The sequence below is a fragment of the Accipiter gentilis genome, chromosome 18, assembly GCF_929443795.1.
Source record: "Accipiter gentilis chromosome 18, bAccGen1.1, whole genome shotgun sequence".
NCBI lineage: Eukaryota > Metazoa > Chordata > Aves > Accipitriformes > Accipitridae > Astur > Astur gentilis.
The window spans coordinates 18,650,135-18,671,223 of NC_064897.1; the positions used below are offsets into that span (position 1 = coordinate 18,650,135).

The following is a 21,089-nucleotide window of genomic DNA, read 5'->3' on the forward strand; positions in this document are numbered from 1 at the left end:
TGGGATTTTAAGGGAGAACTGTGGGCTATTTTTCAAGTGAGATGGAAAACCAGTATTTTTTGGTTTCATTGAAATAAGTGTCTTGATATTCCAAATAGAAATATTGGGTTTAATTTTTTAAAAACCAAAACAATCTATCGTAGATACCCAAGATTTTGATCAGATACTCGGTCTGTGTTCCTAATATAATACCTAAATTTTGATTTTATTTTCAAGCAGCTCTGTATTATAGCAGGTAATAATACAGTTTTGAAAGGATTGAGACTCTTTACAGCTTATTTCTTCCTTTGTAATGTTCTGATTTGGATATGTATTTTTCATCTCAGGAGCAAATCATCAGCCTTCAAAGGTTTTGCAAATATTTCCTTTGATAAAATATTTTTGACCTATTTGTTGTAGTCTGTATGATGGGTATAGTTTTACTTCCTGAATCATCTTCTATGCAGAAGAAACCTTAAAGAATCAGTAGCGCTCCCTCTCCTTTCAAAAAAAGCAGGAAGCAGCTACTATTTTTATTAGATTGATATCTCTATCTTATTGGACAAATAAGTTTTAAAGTTTCATGTTGCTGTATAAACCACTCAAAAAGACTATGGTGCACAAGATTTAAGGTGATGTTTCTATATATATTTTTAGGGTGTTTTCACACCACAGACTATTAGAGAAACCAGAACTACTTAGCTGGTTATCACTTTTGGACTGCTCTGCTAATACTGAGACTGCTTCGACAGCATTGTGGTGAAGGGACATCCTGCAAAAACACTGACCTTGTGTACAATGAATACAAGATGTTTCAGCTGCAGGGCTATTCCAAAACTGTTTGATATGATCTCATTACTATAATACTTGTGAAACTGAGAAGAAATTACTGGAAGCTGTGGTCTCTTTTGTGTCCTAGATTTCCTATGAAAATGACTCTTCCTTCAGCCAAATACCTGGAGTAAGATAAAGCGTATTTATGACAATCTCTTAAGTATTTTCAGTGTGTATGCCTTGCTTTAAAGATAAACTGGCAAGGATTAGATGTTTTAGAAAGACGTGGCCCTCAGGTATGGGTGACAAAAATCCCACTTGTTACTGATGTCAACTCAGGCTTTCCTATAGGAATGATAGGCAGGGCTCAGCAGGCAACAAAACTGCTCTGTAAGGAATGGTGAAGTGCAGTCTAACAATATATTCTTCTGGTAGCTACAGAAGTGTGTTTACTGTCCATCCAGACAGACTTTTAATGTTCACTTAAGTATCTACTTTCTGGGGCATGTTACACATGCAGAGTGCAACAGTAAGAATGAAGGGGAGGTGTTCTGAGTTTGTGTTGGTTCTTGGCATCTTCCTATGAGTCCCTAGATAGGAGCAAATTAGTATGAGAGGATATATCAGAAGGTAGGAGTAAAGCTCTCACTTTGAAAAAACAGTATATTCATAAAGTAACTGAAAAAGTGCAGTATTCTGGTGAACAAAAGCTCTTCATCATTTTAGCCTTGAAAGCCACAAAAGGAAGTGAAAGACAGCGAGCCCTTCAGCGCGTAGATTGTGCAGCCACCTTGGGTGTTGGTGTTGAGGTTGTGAGCAGGAAGTCAGTTAGGTGTAGAGAGAAATATCTTTTGACCTAAGGAGAAGAAATGAATCCATAATTTCTTAACAAATGCTCTTAGATGTCTTCACTGGTAAGTAAATAAATTACTGTGAACAGACAAAAGTGCTTCAGAATAAGGGTATGGTATGGGTGTCATAATTTTCCACGGTGCATTTTTACTTAAGGCAGATATTTAATGTAGTGGATACTTATGTGAAACAGTAGTTAGGGATTTGTTTACCTACAAACATTAAAAAGCAAAAATAATAATAAAAAAGATTTAAACTGTATTCTATTCTGCTGACAGTCTTATAGAGAATTAAAATAGCCTTTTAAATTCCTGCCTGTGGTTAATTAGGATTGATTGTCTGTTTCTAAATCATGCATAGGGGAAGCAGAAGTATTTCTCAGTGTGGTTAATCAGAGAGTTGTGAGAGCAAGGTGGCAAGTGTTCCATTCTACAGCCAGGATTTTCTGTACAAATGTAATAGCTAAGTAGCCTGTTTTTCTGAGGTGCTGAGTTTGAGCTCTTCTAAAAACCGGTTCACTAATTTACAAGTCTAAATATTGGATTTGTATTTCTAACTTTAGGCAAACAACAGATTCCGGTATATAATTTGAAAGATCAGTATCAGTAAGTATATTTCTAGATATTGTGGCTATTTTTGGAAATCCAACAGAAGTACATATCATCTATTAAAGTTTGCCTGCAGCTTTTCAGAGTGTTAAATTGTCAGTAAGAGCAAAATGTAGCCTGGGCAAATGGCATCTGCAGACAGCTTAGGTTTGTGCTGCAGCGAAAATGTGAGGTCTAGAATGCAGTAATTAGAGACAGTAGTCAATACTTGTTAATGAAGGCAGTGCTTGTGATCTGTCTTTGAAGGGGGAGCAAAGCAGCGCTGCCCTTCCTGCAGTGCCTTATTGACCTGCGACAGCAGCCGCTCTCTGCTTGCATGGCTCATCCATGGAATAATTGGCATGCTTTATTTAAGAATAAAACCCCTATTTTCCAAAACTGCCGGAAGTAGTGCAAGAAATATGGAAGACATTTATGATTGCAAGGGCTATGTCTGGATACATTGCAAGTATGCGCAATTACAAGGTTTTTTTGGTGGGATTTACAAGCTCTAATTGCTGCCTTTTAAGAACAATTTTCACTTTTTTTTAAATGTAGCTTTGATTTTTGTTCAGCCTAGCAGGGTTTTACACCTCATAACTTGAAGGAGAAGTATTTAATCTGTGAACTGCTTGCTGCTGTGGTAGGATAAATGAAATACGAGGTGTTTGGCAGACAAGCTTTAGACATTCTTCAAGTGATGTAAAAATCTCTCTGAGAAAGATTGCTGCCGTGTAATTCTGTTAACTGTATGGGATGCCTATGCAGTAGTCAGGCATGGTACTGCCCTTAAATTTGCATTTTGTCCACTCCTTTATTTGTGCTGTTCCCATGAACTGTTTTTCTGCTTTTTTTCTGGGATTCCAGCTTCTAGGAGGCGATCAGAATAGTCAGCTTGTGGCAGTAACCTCTTCTTTATTGTAGCTGTCAGAGCGAGTTTGCCAGGATCAAAGATGGAGAAAGGGTTTCTATTAGAAAATGAGTCTTGGCATGGCATTTCTTTTAAGGCTATTCTAAATCTGGCTTGAGATGAAGAATGTGTCACTGAGGTCTCTGTTACGCTGTTTAGTTCCACAGTTACGGAAGAAAGTACCAAAGATGGAGGGCTGTTCATTTTCCCATGAAAGAGAAAAGCTGCTACTTTTTTCCTGTTGGAGCAAGGTAAATGAAAGTGTGAACTTTCAGGAATTCCTTTATGAAACATTAGTAAATCATTTTGACCAGTTTTATTCAAGGTAGGTACACTGCTGTGAACAAGAAGAACTAGTACAAAAACCAAATTCTGCTTCTTCAATTTATCCTGGTTGTTATGTTTATTAGCATGATTTGGTAGTGACCAAGGCTGTCCTCAGAAACTCTTAGAGCAGTGTATAAACATGCCAGATAAGGTCATGATACAGTGCAGTACTCCCAGAGCGGCTCCGCATAAAGCAAAATGTCCTTTCCTGCTGATTCCTGGGCTTGCAGTGTTCATGGTTCCCGAGTCTATCACTTGGAAGCCTACGTTGACGTATATGGATTCACTTTTTTTTATTCTTTAAAAAAGCTTCAGATATTGAAAATATTTTCTTTCTTAATTAATACTGAGAACGATGCCATTTAAAATATTGCTAGTATTTTAATGGAAAAGACTTTTTGGAAGTGACTTCTGTCAGGACTGCTCTAACTTGATAGTTGCAAGATGGTGTAGTGACAGACCACTGGTGCTAATGGTGAGCTTTAGATTGCCAGCCTAATCTGACAGACATTTAAAACTTCTTTGCTGTAATGTTTACAGGATGCCCACGTAAACTTTAGTGGGGTTGAGCTGCTGGTATGTTGAAACCAGTTCTAGACCTGTATTTATCAATGGCTTGTTTTGTAGATGATTTATGTTCTCATGTTTGCAGTCCTTGTATGTTTTCTGCACTGAACTTAGTATGGTGTGATCTTGATCTTAATGTGGAGGCTACTCCAAATATTGCTTCTGTGTTCACAGATAGAAGGTTGTGAATTCAGCCAAGCAGGGGCTATAGGAGAGGTGTCTTTTACACTGGTACGACTGGGGAGAGAAAAAAGGGTAGGAAGTCAGGCTTTTGAGTACACTGAACTTCACCAAAATTTAATGTTGCAGTTCAGGCTGATTTTTCCCTCTTTCTCTCTCTGGTAAATCTGCTTGCAGTACTTAAGTGTAGCTGGGGCCTTGTTTGGGAAAGCATAACCTCAAAGCACAAGTCTTGTATGACTAACGAATGAGCTACATTAGGTCTGTCTGTACTGTCTGACAGATGAAAAGCCTTATTTAGGTTTAGATGCTTCCTCTCTGCTGCCTTGATGGAACCATGAAGCCCTCCTTCAACAGGGCTATGTGTGCTTTGAAGTAAGGAGGGAAGAAAATGATGCTTTAAACAAGGCGTTTGTGTTCTTACAGGAGTTCTGGGAACACAGTGGAAAGAACTGATGTTCTGAGTATGAAATACCATTTTCAAGGGAAAATGTTTGCTTAGAAGAAAGTATATTAAAATTATATTGCTAATTCCCATTCTGTAAATTTTACAGAAGCCAGGCATAGGGGGAGGAGAGTGAGTTCAGTTTTGTTTTTGTAAATCCAAAGAACAAAGCAGAGTTGACTGATATTGTTTCTAGATGAAGTGTTGTCTGTTATGCATAAAAAAACCCCCTTCCCTTCTTCCTAAGCTGCTGCTTGCGTGTCTGAAGTAACTGGGATGAACCAAGCTACCTACATTCAGAAAACTGTAAAAATGTCCACTTGTGCCAATCCTATATTCACTTCTTTTGTAAACTTATCAAATGGGACTTCAGAATTCTTAGTAATAAGCACGTATTATCTCTGTATTAACTTTGACAGTAAACCCAGAAATATTCAGTTCTGGCATTAGTCAGGTATATGACCCCAGGGCCTGCAACAGTCTCAGGTAAAACTGTAAACACCGCAGTTGTTAGCTGAAGTTTGTAGCTGTAATGTGCTTTAAGAAGGAAAAAGGGAAGGAAAGGAAAGGAAAAATGCAAGTTCTTTCCAAGCACAGAGTGCAGGTTTTAAGTACCTTGTAAATCCTGGGTTGCACTGCTGTTCTGCAGTCTGCTCAGCAAGGCCTTTGCAAGAGGCTTAAGTGTTGCTTTTGCCATACTTCTTCCACCCTTTCTTCCATGGGCTGCAGGCTGTGGAGGAAGAAGTGCGGGGTTAGTAGTGTGAGTGGGATGTGGAGTGTGTTCATGTGCTTGTATGTGGAGGAGAGTGCTGATACTCAGACAGACATGCAGCAAAGGAAAGGAGTGTATTGAGGTAGAGCGGATTGGAAGAACGGATAAAAGAGAACAGAAAAGGTTATGTGTGAGGTGATAGGGTAAGTGGAGTAGGTAAAAAGGTAGACAGTCTAGCAGTTGTCCTTTCTGTATAGAATGAGTTTTCTCCTTTGAAGTTTGGTTTGGAAGCAAACGTATGTAGGTTCTACTTTGATTGAATTCGGCAGCTAAACATGCTTGCACGCTATTTATTGTCAGAACCCAAATGAATTGTGGAGATCTAACATTCTCGTCTTTCTAGCTTATTTATACACAATGGGAAATATGCCAAGTTTGTTTGGTTTTTAGACTTACAGCTCAATACCTTTCAGTTTCCGTGCTCAGCCTCAGTTGCTTCTGCGCCCTTCCCCAAGCTGTTGTAGAAGGTGTGAAAGCAGCCAGCCTGCTCCTTCTGTGCAGCTGATGGCCCTCTGATCCTCCTGGTGGCAACCTTTCCAGAAAGGTCAGTCTACTAAGGTGATTCTGTCATGAGCTCTCCCCCCCACCCCCCCATATTTTTTTTTGTCGTCTTTACTTCCGATTCCTTTAATAATCTGGTTCAGGGCTTGCCAGATATTGATTTGTACAAGGCACTGGCAGGCTTAAAAGTTAATGTTCTCTCCTGGCCTCCTGGGACTATTGGAAGTCCCTTTATCTGAGTTGTCTGCCATAGTTCATGAAGTCCCAGCTCTTGGTCATTTTTTTGCATCAGACTGCACTGTAACTGTGAGATCTGTGGAGCATAGACTGTGGTCTGCAGCACTGTAACTGCAACGCAAATCAATTCTGATGAAATACAGTCTTTATGTAGTGGAGGTTCCCAGTGATCAGAGAACAGCTTGTTTCTTTGTGAAATACGACTTGTGTCCAGTTTAAAAAAAGAAACAAAAAACCAAAACCCAAACTTTATCTCTCTGTAATAGTCAAAATGAAACTGGGGCCAATGTCAGCATGTGTAATTAGGTTTATTTTTAAAACTTCCTTCTTTGTCTTGAATTTATTCCAGATACATATTCTTATCTTCATACCTTTGGAAGATACAGCAAGTGTCTGATAGAGAACTCTAAACTTGATAAACTTTCTTTGAACTCTTGCACATCTTGACACTTGAACTTTTAAATATCATTGTTTATATGTACATGTACCAGAGGAAAGGATTGGCTAAGAAACACATCTTCTGTTAAGAAGGCATTTTTTAACTGACTTGTACAGTGTGAGTGTTAAATTCTATTTTATTTTTTTAAGTTGCTCTCGAATGTAGTCAAGCCACTCTGTACTTACGACAAACCTCTTTGGTGTCCTGTTGTGTCTTCAGTTTTTCTCTCTCATTCTGTGTGCCTAGATATGATTCTTGAGGCTGAAGTAGGATTTTGAGGTTCCTGTTTTGTGGGCCAGTTTGTTCTGCAAATAGAAAATCAAACGGCTGGCTGGCTGCTCTTTCAGCAGGAAGTGTATACTGCCTTAGAGATTTGTCTGACCATCGCTGAAACTAACAGCCATGCTGATCGCTCTGAAACAGCAGTGAAATACAATAACCATGATTGAATTGCTTCTGTTGTGATAATGGTGGAGTGGAATGCTATAAAATAATGAACTGTCAGGTAGCAGTAGAATTCTGCCGTTTTTTAGTATAATGTTTGTTGTTTCCAGTGGCTTTTACTTTTTGTCATGCTTGTTACGTAGATATTTAAGCTTTTATAACAATACCTGATGATAGTCATCTAGTCTTCTGGCAAATAACCACCTTCAGTGTGGAGTAGCTCCCCACACACACTGGTCACCCTTGTAACTTCAGAGGAACAAAATTACAACTGCCTGTTCCCTCAGAACTGGTAAATTTTAGATCATTCAGTTGCTTCCGATTCAAGAGAACGGGTAGCAGAACTTCTGGCTAAAAGTTTATAGGCAGGAATAAATATTTCCTGGTTGTCTTGAGTGGTTAAAATAAGTGTCAGCTGGTCCTGGGGGTGTTAAAGGACATGACACTGTGCTTGTGGATCTGGGTTTCTTCCTGCACCTGTCTTTTTGCTATGCTTTTTCCAACTGATGCTGTATGTGATATATTTGAAACCTAAGTGCAGATGTTACATAATGAATTACTTTTTTTGTACATTTGGGCACCTTTGCATCACTTCTTCCTTTTCCTTGATCATCTGTTTGAGGGGGTTCCTGTTAAACACTCAGAAATATCACAAAGGTGGTTTGATCATCCTTCACATCACTTTTGATATCAGTGCTATGCCATCCAGACAGATTTTTTCTGTTTAAAAAAAAAATCTGAAAAAAAGTCATACTTTTATAGTTTAGTTGCAAGCACACTGTTATGTGGGGAAAACCTTGATACTTTTTCTTGAGTTGCTTTTTTACTGGATTTAGCCCTTTTCAGTCCTAAAATACTTGGAAGTATGCTTATCAGCAATGCTTCTGTAAAATCTCAAGAGAGAGCAGTGCTGAGAGCCCTGTACGTGAATAATCTTAAAATACTCCGAGAAATTTTATATCTGCTGTCTTCCCAGAAGCATCATGCATCACCCAATAAAAATAGATTTGTGATGATACAGTAGTAGCAACATTCTCAGTTTAGAAGTTGTTCCCTTTGGAGTGGGATGTGCGGAACTGAATTCAAATGGGCACATGGGAGACTGGCAACTCTGTGGGTAGAGATGTGAGCAGAAAAAAAGCAACATTAGTTGCATTTTTGGAATAGCTGTTTTGATGATGAACCTGGGAAATCAGGAGGTGACTTTTAACAAAATCCCTGGTATCCTGGAAGTTGCTCTCTTCTCCATGGAATTTTTCCTTACAAGGTCAGTACTTAAACTCCCTGGTGACATTTTTCGAATATACTTTTAGAACAGCTAACTCTTTAAACATGGCAGGGGCAAGCAGCTGCAGCCCTAAAATGATCTTTGGCAATTGACTACTGCTTTCCCCAGCTGGCAAGTTTTCCTGTTGTTTTCCTCTTCCCTTTTGTCTCAGGCCGCTGATGATATTTGTTTGTCCTGTAAGGGGAAAGCAGTTTCCTCCATCCCATATTAGAACAAAGTCTGATTTTGATTTTGATTCCTGTGTCAGTTTCCCCCACACCCCCTCATGTAGCTGCTTAAAAACACCATGGGTGCCACCCAGAACTGTGAGTTCATTTTTCTTGCTTCATAAATATCTGCACAGCCTCAAGTAATTACTGATTGTTTCCTCCTTGTACATTCGTAGTCAGTGGGATTATTAATGCTATGGTTACACACACAGAAGTCTGCACAGAGAATTAAAGAATATGTTGAGGACAAAAAATTCATTGTAGAGCCAAAGAATTTGAACTTGGATCTTTTGAAGTAATTCAGTAGCTTACCATCAGACTTGTTTTCTTTTGTCATGGAATTTTTGATGTTTTAAATTCTCCATGTAGGATATAATATAGTAATTCCTTCATTGATTCCTGTTTGGCTTGCAGTGTTTCCCAGGTTTTGTCACAGATAGCTTCCTGTTCTCTTGGTTCAAAGCATCTCTAAGACAAACGCAGATATCTGTAAACTGTTTGTGCACTTGGATGTGAGGAGGACACTGTGGTGGTGTGAACTTTCTTCTTTGAAAGATTAACGTGCCCTGTGCTCCATTCTAGTTTTTAATGGAGCTCATTTATCTCATAGAAGGTGAAGCCACCTTTCTGAATCAAAGGGTTTTTTAAACTAACTTGTACATGTTTTCTATGGTATGGTCTTGATAATCTATGATCTCTTGTCTAAGATGAATCTTTCTATTGCCCCAGACTACTCCTGTAAGTTATTCCTCTCTACCCTAAATAAACTATTTAAGAATTAATAGTTAGACTTAAGTAAGAATTCCAGATGAGTGAAAGAGTCCAAATTAGTTTTTTCTGAGGTATGAACTGCATTGTTTTACAGGATATTTTAGCAGCTGTGAGTATTGTTAGTTTCCAAATTCATGACACATGATCTTCCAGGGAACTGGCTTCTGACTTTAGCTAAAATCCAAGGTGGTGGTGCGCTACATCCATGGATACTGTATGCATACTTATTTTCTGTGAATAATGATAAATTGATATTGCTATTATTTATGCTTTCCTGCTTCCTTCTAATCCCAACCTTCCTCCCCCTCCCCAAATAAAAGACAAAGAATCCAAACCTAACATGTTAATCTGACATTTAGTATTATTTTTATACAAATAGTTGTGCCATGTCTTTATACACCAAAAATGTAAAAATTCTTTCCGTTCTATGAAGTTATTGAACTCCAAAACTCTTCAAAGGACCTTTTGGGAAAGAAACCCACAAAAACAGTTTTGCAAAGTTCTTCTTGGCTCTTTCTTGTTTATACATTTTCTTTGTCACATACACAAACAGTTCAGGGCAGAGAAAAACTTAAAACACTTGAAACTCAGCAGATGAAGAAAGATAGTGACTAACAGTTACTGATGACATTTTTGTGGTACTTTAACACTGTGCAAATTGCTTTACTTGGAGTATAATTTAAACTGTGGTGTTTGAGCTTGGAGGAGGAGCCACCTCATCCTGCTGTACTTAACATTTTTGGAATGTTGTCCTTTGGGTAGGGACAATATGGTCAGACAGTGATTCTGGGGATGGCTCTGGCTCCCAAAGCAATTTTAGTAGTCCTCTGGAGGACACTGGTCAATTGATAGGCCAGCCAAATTGCAGTTATTGCCTGGAAAAGAGGGAAAGGAGAGGAATTCCTTTTTCCTGGGTTAATACCGGGGCTGATACTGTTCCATGTTGTCATTAACTACCTGGACAAGGGAGAGGGGGGCATTCTCAGCAAGTTTGTGGATGATACTAAATGGGGTGGGAGCAGTTGGTATAGGTAGTGTAGGGATGCTTTTCAGAAGGACTTTGTCAGGCTGGAAAAATGGATTGAAAGAAACCTCATGCAGTTCATCATGGGCAAATGAAAGTTTTAGTATCTGGGTTGGAAAATCTCAGTGAAATAGTACAGGCTGGTGGTTGGAGAGCCGTGCTGCAGAAAAGGACATGGGGAGCTGATGAAGAGGAGGAATGTGAGTCGGCAGTGTGCCCTTGTGGTGAAACAGGACCAACTGCAGCAGGTCAAGGCAAGTGAGTCTTCCAGTGATGGTTCTGCACCTGTCAAACCACCTCTGGAATACTGTGTCCAGTTCTGGGCTCCCTGGTGCAAGGAAGATGCTGACGAACTGGAGCAAGTATGATCGGGGTCTGACACAAGACCCTGACAGAACTGTGTTTGTCCAGAAGAGACATCTATGGAGTAACTACTATTTTCTGTCACCTAATGGGGGGATACAGAGGTGACAGAGACAGACTCTTAGACATGAACAATGTTAGCACAAGAGGTAACAGATGCAACTGCAACAAGTGAAGTTCCAACTACACGTCAGGGGAAGAAAAATTTGGCATCAGGGTGGTCAAACACTGGAAGGGGTGCCCAGAGGGCCTGCAAGATCTCTATCCTTGGAGGCACTCGGAGCTCAGCTGCCAAGGCCTTGAGCAACTTGATCTAAGCTGGCCCTGCTCTGAGCAGGGCAGATGACCTTAGACGTTCCTTCAAAACTAAATTACTGTATGAGCTGAGGTAGGGGGAAGAGTGGCTTGAACCAGACGGAGTCTGTTGTGATCTGCAAATGTTCCTGTAAGAGTGTAGATGCCTGACTGCTTAGCTGGAAAAATAAATGGCCCAAAGCATACAGACTGTTTCCTTTTCTTTTATTTTTTTCTTACTTCATTCAATAATATGCACTAACACTTAGGGAAGTGACTGTCTTACTGCTGGGAGGGGCTGTACTGAAGAAGCCCTTACTGAAAAAGTCTTTGTCATTGGCTGCTGTTCTGTGTAAGGCAGATAAAGTAGTTGTTTTGCCTCCTACAGAAAAGAAAGAAGCACAAACTCCTTTGTCTTGGATAGCAAAAGTAACCATGCAGGCTGTTGTAGTTGTAATTCATGCTTCCTCTAGTTCAGCACCTTAGCTGCAAGACCTTTTCTGCTGTGGATGATTTTATTTGCCTTCTACATCTTCATTTCATAAGGAAGTTATTCAGTTATATACTTATTGAATGTCTCATATAATATGTGATATTATACCTGGAGACATCTTCCTTAGTCTTTTGGTTACTGAGATAGTCTGTCCTGAAGGAACTATAGACTTAATATAAAATTTCTTCTTGAACAGTCATTTTTCATTTTTCCTTCTAGGTGTCCAGGTACATAATAAAATGCCAGATAAGACGATAATGCTCTTTAGGATCCAACTCTTGCAAAAGTGGATTCCTCAAATGGGAGCAGCAAATACAAGCCTGTTATAGCTGGGTATTTAGTAGCTTGATTTTTTTAATCGATTGCCCAGCTTCAGGCATGTGCTTTGAAAGTCTTTTATGAGAATATCATCATACAGACAAATAGTTTCAGTTCTGGAAGAGAGAAGTCATCATTTACACCCACCCACCCACACCCCCATCTCATCAGTCATGGTAATTGATAGAAAGAGTCAACAATCTATTCTGACAAATGAAAAGCCTAGGACATATTGCAATACCATAAATATGTTCGAGTCCTGTTCAGAAGAGATCAAAGAAATCCTTGGAAAAGGCAGAGCTGGCTGGGTTGGTTTTGGTTGGTTTTTTTGTTTGGTTGGTTTTTTTTTTGTTTGGGTTTGGTTTTCTTTTTGTGGTTTGTAAAGGCTTTATTTTTTTATTATTATTTTTTAAAGGTGTGAGCATATACCGTAGAGCTTTTCTGGCTGTATTACGTCTTTCCATGTGCAACTGATTTCAAAGTCATGATGAGGATGTCCTAAACCATAAAAAGATTAGGAAGCAGCTAAAGAATAAGTAGCAGTGTTTGCACTCTAAAATGGTAAGGCAGAGTCATGCGTGTATGTGGCCATGGACTTGGCAAAATGCAGGACATTTGTTCAGAATCTGTAGTAAAGGGAGAGGGACCCAAATGAAAGTGGGTTGTTTTTTTGTCGTTTGTTGTTGTTGTTTTGTTGGATTTTGTTCTTGTTTTTTATGGCATTGATCACCTAAACACTTCTGTATTTAAAAACAAATTTGAAAAAAAATTTCCAGTGTGTATTTGCTGAATAGTAATGTAGATAGCACAAAGGTTTTGGCATGAATTAAACTTAGAGTAAAGAGCTTTTGTGCTTTTTTAGCTCTGTGAGCTATTTCCAGTTTACTTGGCACTTGCTGCATGAAAAAGTCTTGTGTGCTGCCACTGCTGATTAGTATAATTCACCATTTTAATTCAGAGGGACATACACAGAACATACAAGTGTACAGACAATCAGATGTTGACAACCTGATGTGATTTGAACATGATACATAATAACTCTGCAGGGCCTGGCTTGTTTGTAGATTTAAAAACCAAACCAACAAACAGCCTCCCCACTGCCCCCCAACCCTCACCTCCTCTGAAATGGAAACAAACTTCTCCACTTATGTGCACGTCAGTATTCTCTAGTAGCTCCTCTTTTCCTTTAGCTTTCTTGCTTGCAAACCTGTGAACCAAATGATGGACTGGATGAGCTTCAGTTTTTAGTATAAAAATTTTCTGTTGCAAGGAGTTAGCTTTTTTTTTTTTTTTTTTTTTTTTCTTACTGGCTATTTTACTGAAATTGGGTGTTGAGTAGATGAGTCTACAATTCTGGAAAACCACTGTTTCTCGAATACCTGAGGCTTTGTCCCTTAGCTGTGATGTAGTGCATGAGTGACAAAATCTAAAAAGGGAATACTCATTCAACTTGGTTGCTTATTAAAAAAAGTAAGTTTATTGAATATAATCAAACATAGCTATTATTTTGTTATTGCCCTGGAAATAGGAGAGACGTGGTGTGAACATGGAAAAATTCCTCTGAACACACGTAACATTTTTGCTTAATTGGGGTTAGAGGTTGGTAGACTTCCTAAAATACAGGCCCTTGGCAAACTTTAGTTTCAAAATTTGGTGAAGATAGATGCTTTCGGAGGGGGGAAGGAAAATAGCAAGAATGTTTGCCATCATATGCTGTACTCATGTAGGCTTTCTGTGTATCCCAAGAGAACGTCTCGATCTTTCTGCTCTCAAATCTAAACAACATAATCCCTCAAATCTCCAGAGAGATTGCTGAGGAAGACAGTAAGGCTTCTTGTGGTTTACAGTATCCTCATAGTCTAAATAGCTGAAGGAGACTCCAGTCACAGTTATTTCTTTAGTGTGTCCTAGTGAGCTCTTTAGTGAGCTCTTGGTGAAAACAAAATGGTTGAATTTTTATTTTTGAAATAAAATGTTGAGCAGTCTCTCGCTCCATTCAATAAGCAACGTAGGTGTTTCTAGCTGCCAGCTGCTGGTTTAGAGGGAGGTGGTAGATGTACAGAATGTATATTGTGTTCAGAGGAACGCACTTGTGGTCAGTTTGGCAGTCTTCCCCTGATTCTGTGTTGTGTTAACTGAAGTATTTATATCCATTTTTAGCATCACTTTTGATAAATCAGAAATGTACATGCCTTTGGTTTGACAACTGAGTGTCTTAAATTTGGATGTACTAAATCTTCTCTGAGTTGAGGAGTGGGTGCATTTTGGAGGTTATTTCTTTTGGATCATGTAGGACTGCGTTAAAAATTTCTTCTGGGGTTCTCTGTCTCCGTTTTGTAGCTTCCAGGTATGAATGTCACAATTTATTAAAATCTCTACTTGTTATGGAATAGAGTGACTGATTAATAGCTGAATCTGAAACCTGTTAGACTACAGATTTTGCTATATTGTGTACCATCATAATATAGGATTGCCTTAAAATCAGATTACAATTTACTGAAATAATAGAAATTGTCTATTTGAAGAGACAAAAAAGTCACTGTCTTACAGTGCAGCCTTAATTATTTGTCATAAAAGGCTTAATGGAAGCTTAAATAAAACAATAAAAGTTTAAATAAATGGCAGTGTAATGAATGATATAATGCTACTGAATTCTAATTGCGGTCCAGATGAGTAAGTGTTCTTTGTAGACTGTCGAATGCGGGTGTTTTCCTGTTGATGACAGCAATCACTCCTAATGGTTATAGTGCTGAAATCAAATGTAACTCTGCAAAATGAAAAGCAAATTTTTTGTTTCATTCATTTCTGTTCAGCTATCGCTTCCTTCTATAACCTGAAATTGCAGGAAGAAAAAGAGTATGAAAATTCAGTGTGTCTGCTGTTAAAGTTGCAGGAAGTTGGTAGAAATAACATAACCAAAAAGATCGTTATAATTCATACTGAGCCTTCAAATACTAGTTTCAGGGCTTGAAGGAAAGGGTGAGAAGAGTTTCTGGGTGAGATAGTGGGCAGCATTAGAGATGATTATGTTTAAACTCCATTTTCTCTGGGAATGCTGAGGATCTTAGCCCAGCTAGCAGTTAGGAGAAAATGACAGAGTGGTTGACTTATGATAGTAGCATCAGGTGGCTTTCTAGTGAAGAACCATTAAAAAACAATTCATAAATTCATTAGCTGAACTGTCTGGCTGCACTGTATTTTTCTTTCTTTTCTGTTAGGCTGAGGTAAATGTAGTGCATGCATTTGATGATGTAGTCTTGTCACAGCCATCTTCCCAGGATGGACTAGGCATACCAATTACACTTCATGGCTGAGTATCGGACTGTGTAGTCTCCTACTATTTCTTCCATTTGTGTCTTTCTAGAACTGTCTTATCATTAAATGACAGTTTTCTGAAATCTAAATTTTCACACATCATGAAGCAATAGTGTGGTAGATACATGCTCCACTTCTTATTTTAGCTCATAGTGCCTCCTGTTTTGAAAAATCAATTTGAGGAGGAGTTACTCCGGTGGGTGTCACTGGAGTCCTCCTAGTGCAGCTGTTTGTGAAAGGCACTGTTTTGCAGGGACCCTTAGCATGTATGGGGCAATTCATCTTGACATTGCAGGCATTTATCCATTTGTTTTTCTGCTTTGCATTATGATTGTATCTTGCTGTTGTGAAAGTCAACAAAGTCTTCAGCAGTTTCTCAAAATAAAATACCAAAACCCCCCAAAACTACTGTAAAAGATTTTGTCTTTTTATTTGCTTAATTTGTCACTTTTTTATGATTTCAAACTTTTCCCAATATGAGGGCTGCAAAACTCTTTTCATGTGGCACCTCAGATTTGCTGTGATTATTCTTCTGTTGCCAGGAGTTGGGACTTCTAATATATTGAGAGATAGTGATACTGTTTTTTCAAGTAATACTTTTCTGCAGCTGATGCCTGTAAGTTGTGCTTCTAAAGGGATTCAGACATTACAACTTCAAAGGAAGACGACTGTCTGAAAGAGGCAGTTAGTTAGTTACACATGGCGGTTTGTATGACGTAGCTGACACCTTGTGTCTTTGGAAATCTGTTGAAATCGGGATTTTTTCCTGCATGTAATGTACCCAAAAATGAGCAGTGGAGTATTTAGTGGTCTTCTAAGGAAGCTGTGTGGAGCAGGTAGTGTGATGGGTGAGTGGGTGTCTATCTAGAAAACTTTCTAAGGAAAGCTGCTGGCATCATATCTGCCTGATGCCATGGGATTTTGTCATATGGGTTCATTATATTGGTGTGTTGGAAAATGTCAAGTCTTTTATTCTGCCTGAAAATTCTCTAATATCACTTCAGTAATGTAATAGTTAATGCAGAAAAGAGTCAGAAGGTTTTGGCAGTCCCTGCTTACGTGTTTCTATGCTGAATTTTGCGTGGCTCAAACATGTAGCGGTAGAAGGCTTGGAGGCTTTCTGCTGAAGTTGGGTATAAAGACCACAAAGATGAGAAGTAAAAATGGAAGAGCACCAAATGCAAATTAGAAGATTGTCGTGTTTACGAGTTTCCTAGTACTGGAAGATAATAAATAACTCACTATTAGACAGTTTAATACAATGAAAAGAGTAGTGAGACTACGAGTGGAAGCATCTTACACAAATCCTTTGTCTGAATTTATTCATGTGTTTCTAGTTCTTCACAAACTACAACACAGAACCGCTCTTCTACATTGAGTCACAGCCATTCTGCATTGCCAGAGCTGCCCATTATTTTCTTAAGAAGTGAGTGTTCTTAAAAGGTCTTAAAGATGTAACTGGAATGTAGCTTATATAATGTGGAATAGAACACAGCTATAGAGTTCTTGTTATTGATGGCACTGAGTCAAGTGAATCTTGACCTGTAAGGATTTTATTTCTTTTTAAAGAAACATTTTCTTTAAGTGCCCACTCGCACAATCTGCTGTAAGTATGTGTTGAAATATTTCTTGTTGCTTATTTCCTGAGCTATGTCAGTAAGTTATGAAATTCAGAACTTCCTTTTATATATAATGAGTTGATAATGTTCATTCTATGCCCAGTTTAAGGACTGTCTCCTAGATGGGTAGAGTTACTTGCACAAAAACATTGGAATGTAAGGATTTCTGCTCACGGTAATGACGTTCCTATATAAGGCATGGGTAGCTGTAAGTAAACCTCTTTTTGCCTGTTTTTTTTAATAGTTTACTGTTTTTGAAGTAAATTTGTGGCCTGTGGGTGAGTCTCAGGAATATTTGAAAATAAAGATACACATATTTTTCTTATCGTGGCCTGTAGCTGATACACTTAAGATATCTTTTAAAGAATTAGAAGACAGCAGGAGTCAAGTAAGTTCTCCAGTAGCCTGTGATCAAACTTGTCTGTGCAGGAGTGCATTCTGTAGTCTAGATCTAGTTTTTCTGCTAATATCAACAAGAAAGTATGTTTCTTGCCATCATTGAGGAAGGAGAAGTCATCTGTCAGCATCCAAGGGCAGTTGCGCTGAACTGAATTCTCATCGCTAGGATGAGCAGCAGCGGAAGCAGAACACGAGTGTGTTGATCCAAGGCAGCTATCCCCGCAATGAGAAGCTGAATCTTGTGACCTTCCTCACAGCACACGATGGATTTGTGTTCAAATTTGAACTTATTTTCTGACACTTTCCTAACCTTTCCTTCCTATTTTTCTGTCACATGCAGTCTGAGAATAGTGATGATCTTTGAGACTATGGATGGGAGGGAAGTGGTGCATGTCACTACAGCCCACCCACATCATTAGCTAGCAGTGCATTGCCAAATATTCTGTTTTCTTGAAAGTAAAGTTTAGATAATACTTATATCTACTAGAGTGCCTGTACTCTAGCTGTTTAAAATGTAAGTACAGGCAGACTGGATGGAGAGTATTTCATTGTAGTGTATATATACACACTCGATTTATGTTTGCACTATATTGTATTAGTTGAGGGACATAGAAATGCAGTTAAATATTCACCCCTGTTTTTACTGTGTGATTTTGAGTCCGTGAGCTCACCAGTGCTATAGCAAAGACAATCAAAATTTCAAAAGTGTTTCCAAAGGTTTTTTTGGTGAGCAAGATCAGTTTATTAGTTCTACTTTGTATGTATATATGTCAGTCAGTCATTTCTCAGAATGTGTAGGAGTCTTTCTTTGTAGGTGTGTCTTGATTTATGTTGTTTAATTTTTTCCTTATCCTTATGTGTAGTAAGTACTTCTGGAGTTAAAGACAAACTATGAAAAGTCTAGATCTCTCCAGGTATTGGAGTGACCCCATGTGCTAATATCCTTCCCCTGCCCCTTGTAGCAAAAGAATAAAATCCTTGAAAGCTATGGCTCCCTCTTTGTTGTCTTGTATGATAATAATAATAAAAGCCTCCATGATATTCTTACTGCAAATGAAATGCTGTACAGTAGTAGGCTATCCTGGGCCTATTACTTATATTGCAAATAATCTGAAAAAGAGATAACCTGTGGTTTTGTGCTGTATGCCTCTAATGCCATATATCTGTCATGGGTCCACCTGGAAGCCCTAACTGTGACCAAGACCCCCTTCTAAATAGTCTCTGCCAAAGCCTTCATTTTTTTGCAGCTGTGAAACTGGCTGCTCATCCTTGTGGGAGGAGGTAGACTACAAAGAGAACTTTTGAGTCATTGAAATATATAAAAAATAAAAACAGGAATATTTGGGGTAACTCAGAGAAACACACAGTTACTGTTGGCCTAAGTGGTACTATAAATTTGCATCTTAAAAAAGCTAACTCACTTGTGCGAGCTGGCATGGGAGGTAGGTGGAATTTTTAGCTTTTGTTAGTGTGACTTCTCAGCTGCCATTAAATCCTGCAATACTGCTTTTCCTTCCTCTTGGCAGTGCTGTCAGCTGTGGGCATGGATGGGGCATCCTCCACGATTGCCTGATCAAATACCCAAGCCTGGTTTCTTTAGGCAGTTTACTGCTGGCTGATCTGTTGACCTGCTGAAAGAGCTTCAGGCTAGGGAAAAGCAAGGTGTTTTGTAAAAGTGATCTGTTATTTGCTCAGAAAGCTGTTACAGGTTGCTCAGAAAAGTGTTTGTGTTGGACCTAACACAGGTGTTTCTAGATCTTAGAAATCTGTGGCAAAGTGGTGCTTGCTGAGTTTGGAGAGGAATTTAAATCGAATCAATGTGAATTATGTGAGTGGGTCTTCTGACTGCGTTTTAAGAGTTTTTCTGGGTTCTTTGCCACTAATAGGTTAGCCACCTGCAGTGGGCTAAAGCACAAGGATGCTGATGTACTATTTAGTACAGCTCAAATACCACAGCTCCTGTTGTACCTCAGATCACCTCTATGAAGCATAAATTAAAGTTCTGGAGTGATAACAACTTTTTTTATTCCCAAGTTTAATTGATGAAATACAAGAACTTCCTGTATCTGCATGAAGGAGACTAGCACGCTGAACACCTAATAACATCTTCAACTATTTTATGGTAGCATGGTTTCTTTACATTTCCTTACTTTCCTACTGTTCGTGGTTTTTACTTAAGGATACTTTATAGCGAAGAGAACCTACAGGCCATTCTTCTTCCAGACACACCATTTCTGTCTTTGTTTACAAGTCCTGGTGGGAGTTGTCCAAACCAGAGTATAGAAGAGCAGTCCTGCAGTTCCCATCCAGACTTCTCAGAAACTGTTAGTAAAGCCTAAGGAGAAAGGAAAGCCCTGTGGCCACAATTCCTACCCATGTGCTACACTCTGATGTCTATTCTGCTTTCATTGGGATCTTAACTGGTAAATAAAGAGCAGAGGGCAGAGCCCCTGGGGTTAGGCTCTCCCTCAGAGATGGTTTTACTCTTGCATTGCTCAGAACCACGGCCAAAGAGCTGTCTGCAATCTCTCTTTAAGCCTTGCATGTCTGAGCTTTGGCTGGTTCAGCTGTCAGACGCTGAATGTCAAACCTAGGAGGCTGCTGCTTTTCCATGGAAACGCTCTGTGCAATTGCAGAAATAATCAGACATGTCTGGTGGTTGCTGTGCCTTGTTGTTGGATGCTTCCAGACACTGAACTGAATTGTCCTACCTTGACAAACCGAGTTTTCAGCTAAAAACCAGCTCTGCTTTTGTCATCCCTCTTACTTTTTTATTGAATGCAAATGGATTGAAAGGCATTAGTGCCACAGTTTATCCTGCTGTGGGAATGTAAGCCCCTTGATGTTGGCTTTCCCTTTCTCTCTGTTCATGCACATCTTGCAAAAGCAGCTCCAGACCTCTTGCTTCTGGATAGGTACCATCAATATGAGCTGTCTCGTGCCTTGTACGTGCAACGCCTGAGCTGCAGTATCCTCTTCAGGGAGGCTGTGCTATCATACATTCTCCTTAACAGCTCTTCCGTGCACTACATTTTACTGTTGACATACGAATATTCAATGTTTACAAAAAATCCTATTAACTAACTGTTTCTTTGTGATCATCAATTTCCAAGAGGATTGTCTTTACTAGAGAAAGGAGTTCTAATCTAGGGTCTTTGGCTTGATGGATTATTTATTTTTAAATTGCTTTTTACATAATTTACTTTCCATTATACGTTAAAATTTTATTAATCAATGTGCCTGACTAACTCTAGATGTGCTTTGTTGTTCGCTTTAAAGAAAAAACAATGTCCTTTTCTACAGGCATTACTAACTTGGAGGCACTACTAGTACAGCTCAGTGGGAGAGGTCCTGTAAAGTATTTGGAAACTAGAGTAATTCCAGTTTATGGAATAAATGTTTCAGTGTATTGGGCTGGTGCTGTTCCTGATCTGAAAATAACTATCTTTGGAGACATAACAGCAGAAGTTTTATTTTTTCTACTTCTATAAGGAATTTAATTTCATAACTTGAAAGTTATTCTGGAGGACTGCCTATGAAGAAAGGATAACTTTCAGGCTCGTACACCAGATAGGTCACTAAGATGGCCTAGTACGAGCTCTGTCCATGTTTCTTTGTTGTCCTTTAATGATAGTTGCCAAAAATAAGCATCCACAGAAACAGCTGTTGTAATATTGGAAGAATGATTGCTGCAACGGATGGAGACAGTTCGTGTCACTGAACTGGTGAGAAGCAGATAGCTCATCTCCCTTCTGTGAATCCCACTTTTGTAAGCAGTAACAGTTTGGAAGGGAAAGGTTTATCACTCAAAACATTGACATTACTTAATCAAACAGTGGCCGTAAGAACAAGAGCAAAACAGTCGCTGCCCTTTCTCCCACGCCCAGCACGCACAAGCTCCCAGACTACATGGGCATCCTGTGAAAGAAGAAGAAACTCCGTAGTCTTGTTTCTTGTGACATTGAGGAAGCAGGTGCCGATG

General features: G+C 39.0%; 1 protein-coding gene across 2 annotated transcripts in view; it reads left to right on the plus strand.

Annotated features, from left to right (window-relative positions):
• The window catches only part of FGD4 (FYVE, RhoGEF and PH domain containing 4), a 112,172-nt gene that overhangs the window by 16,233 nt on the left and 74,850 nt on the right, over positions 1-21,089 (plus strand). Inside the window, exon 1 of one of the 2 annotated variants that reach the window (XM_049821668.1) lies at positions 16,823-16,916. The exons of the other annotated variant lie outside the window; for it this stretch is intronic. Within the exon in view, the coding sequence (XP_049677625.1) occupies positions 16,907-16,916 (10 nt within the window). The 5' untranslated portion in view covers positions 16,823-16,906. Of the gene's footprint in view, positions 1-16,822; positions 16,917-21,089 lie in introns of those variants that run through there. 2 annotated transcript variants of the gene reach the window in all.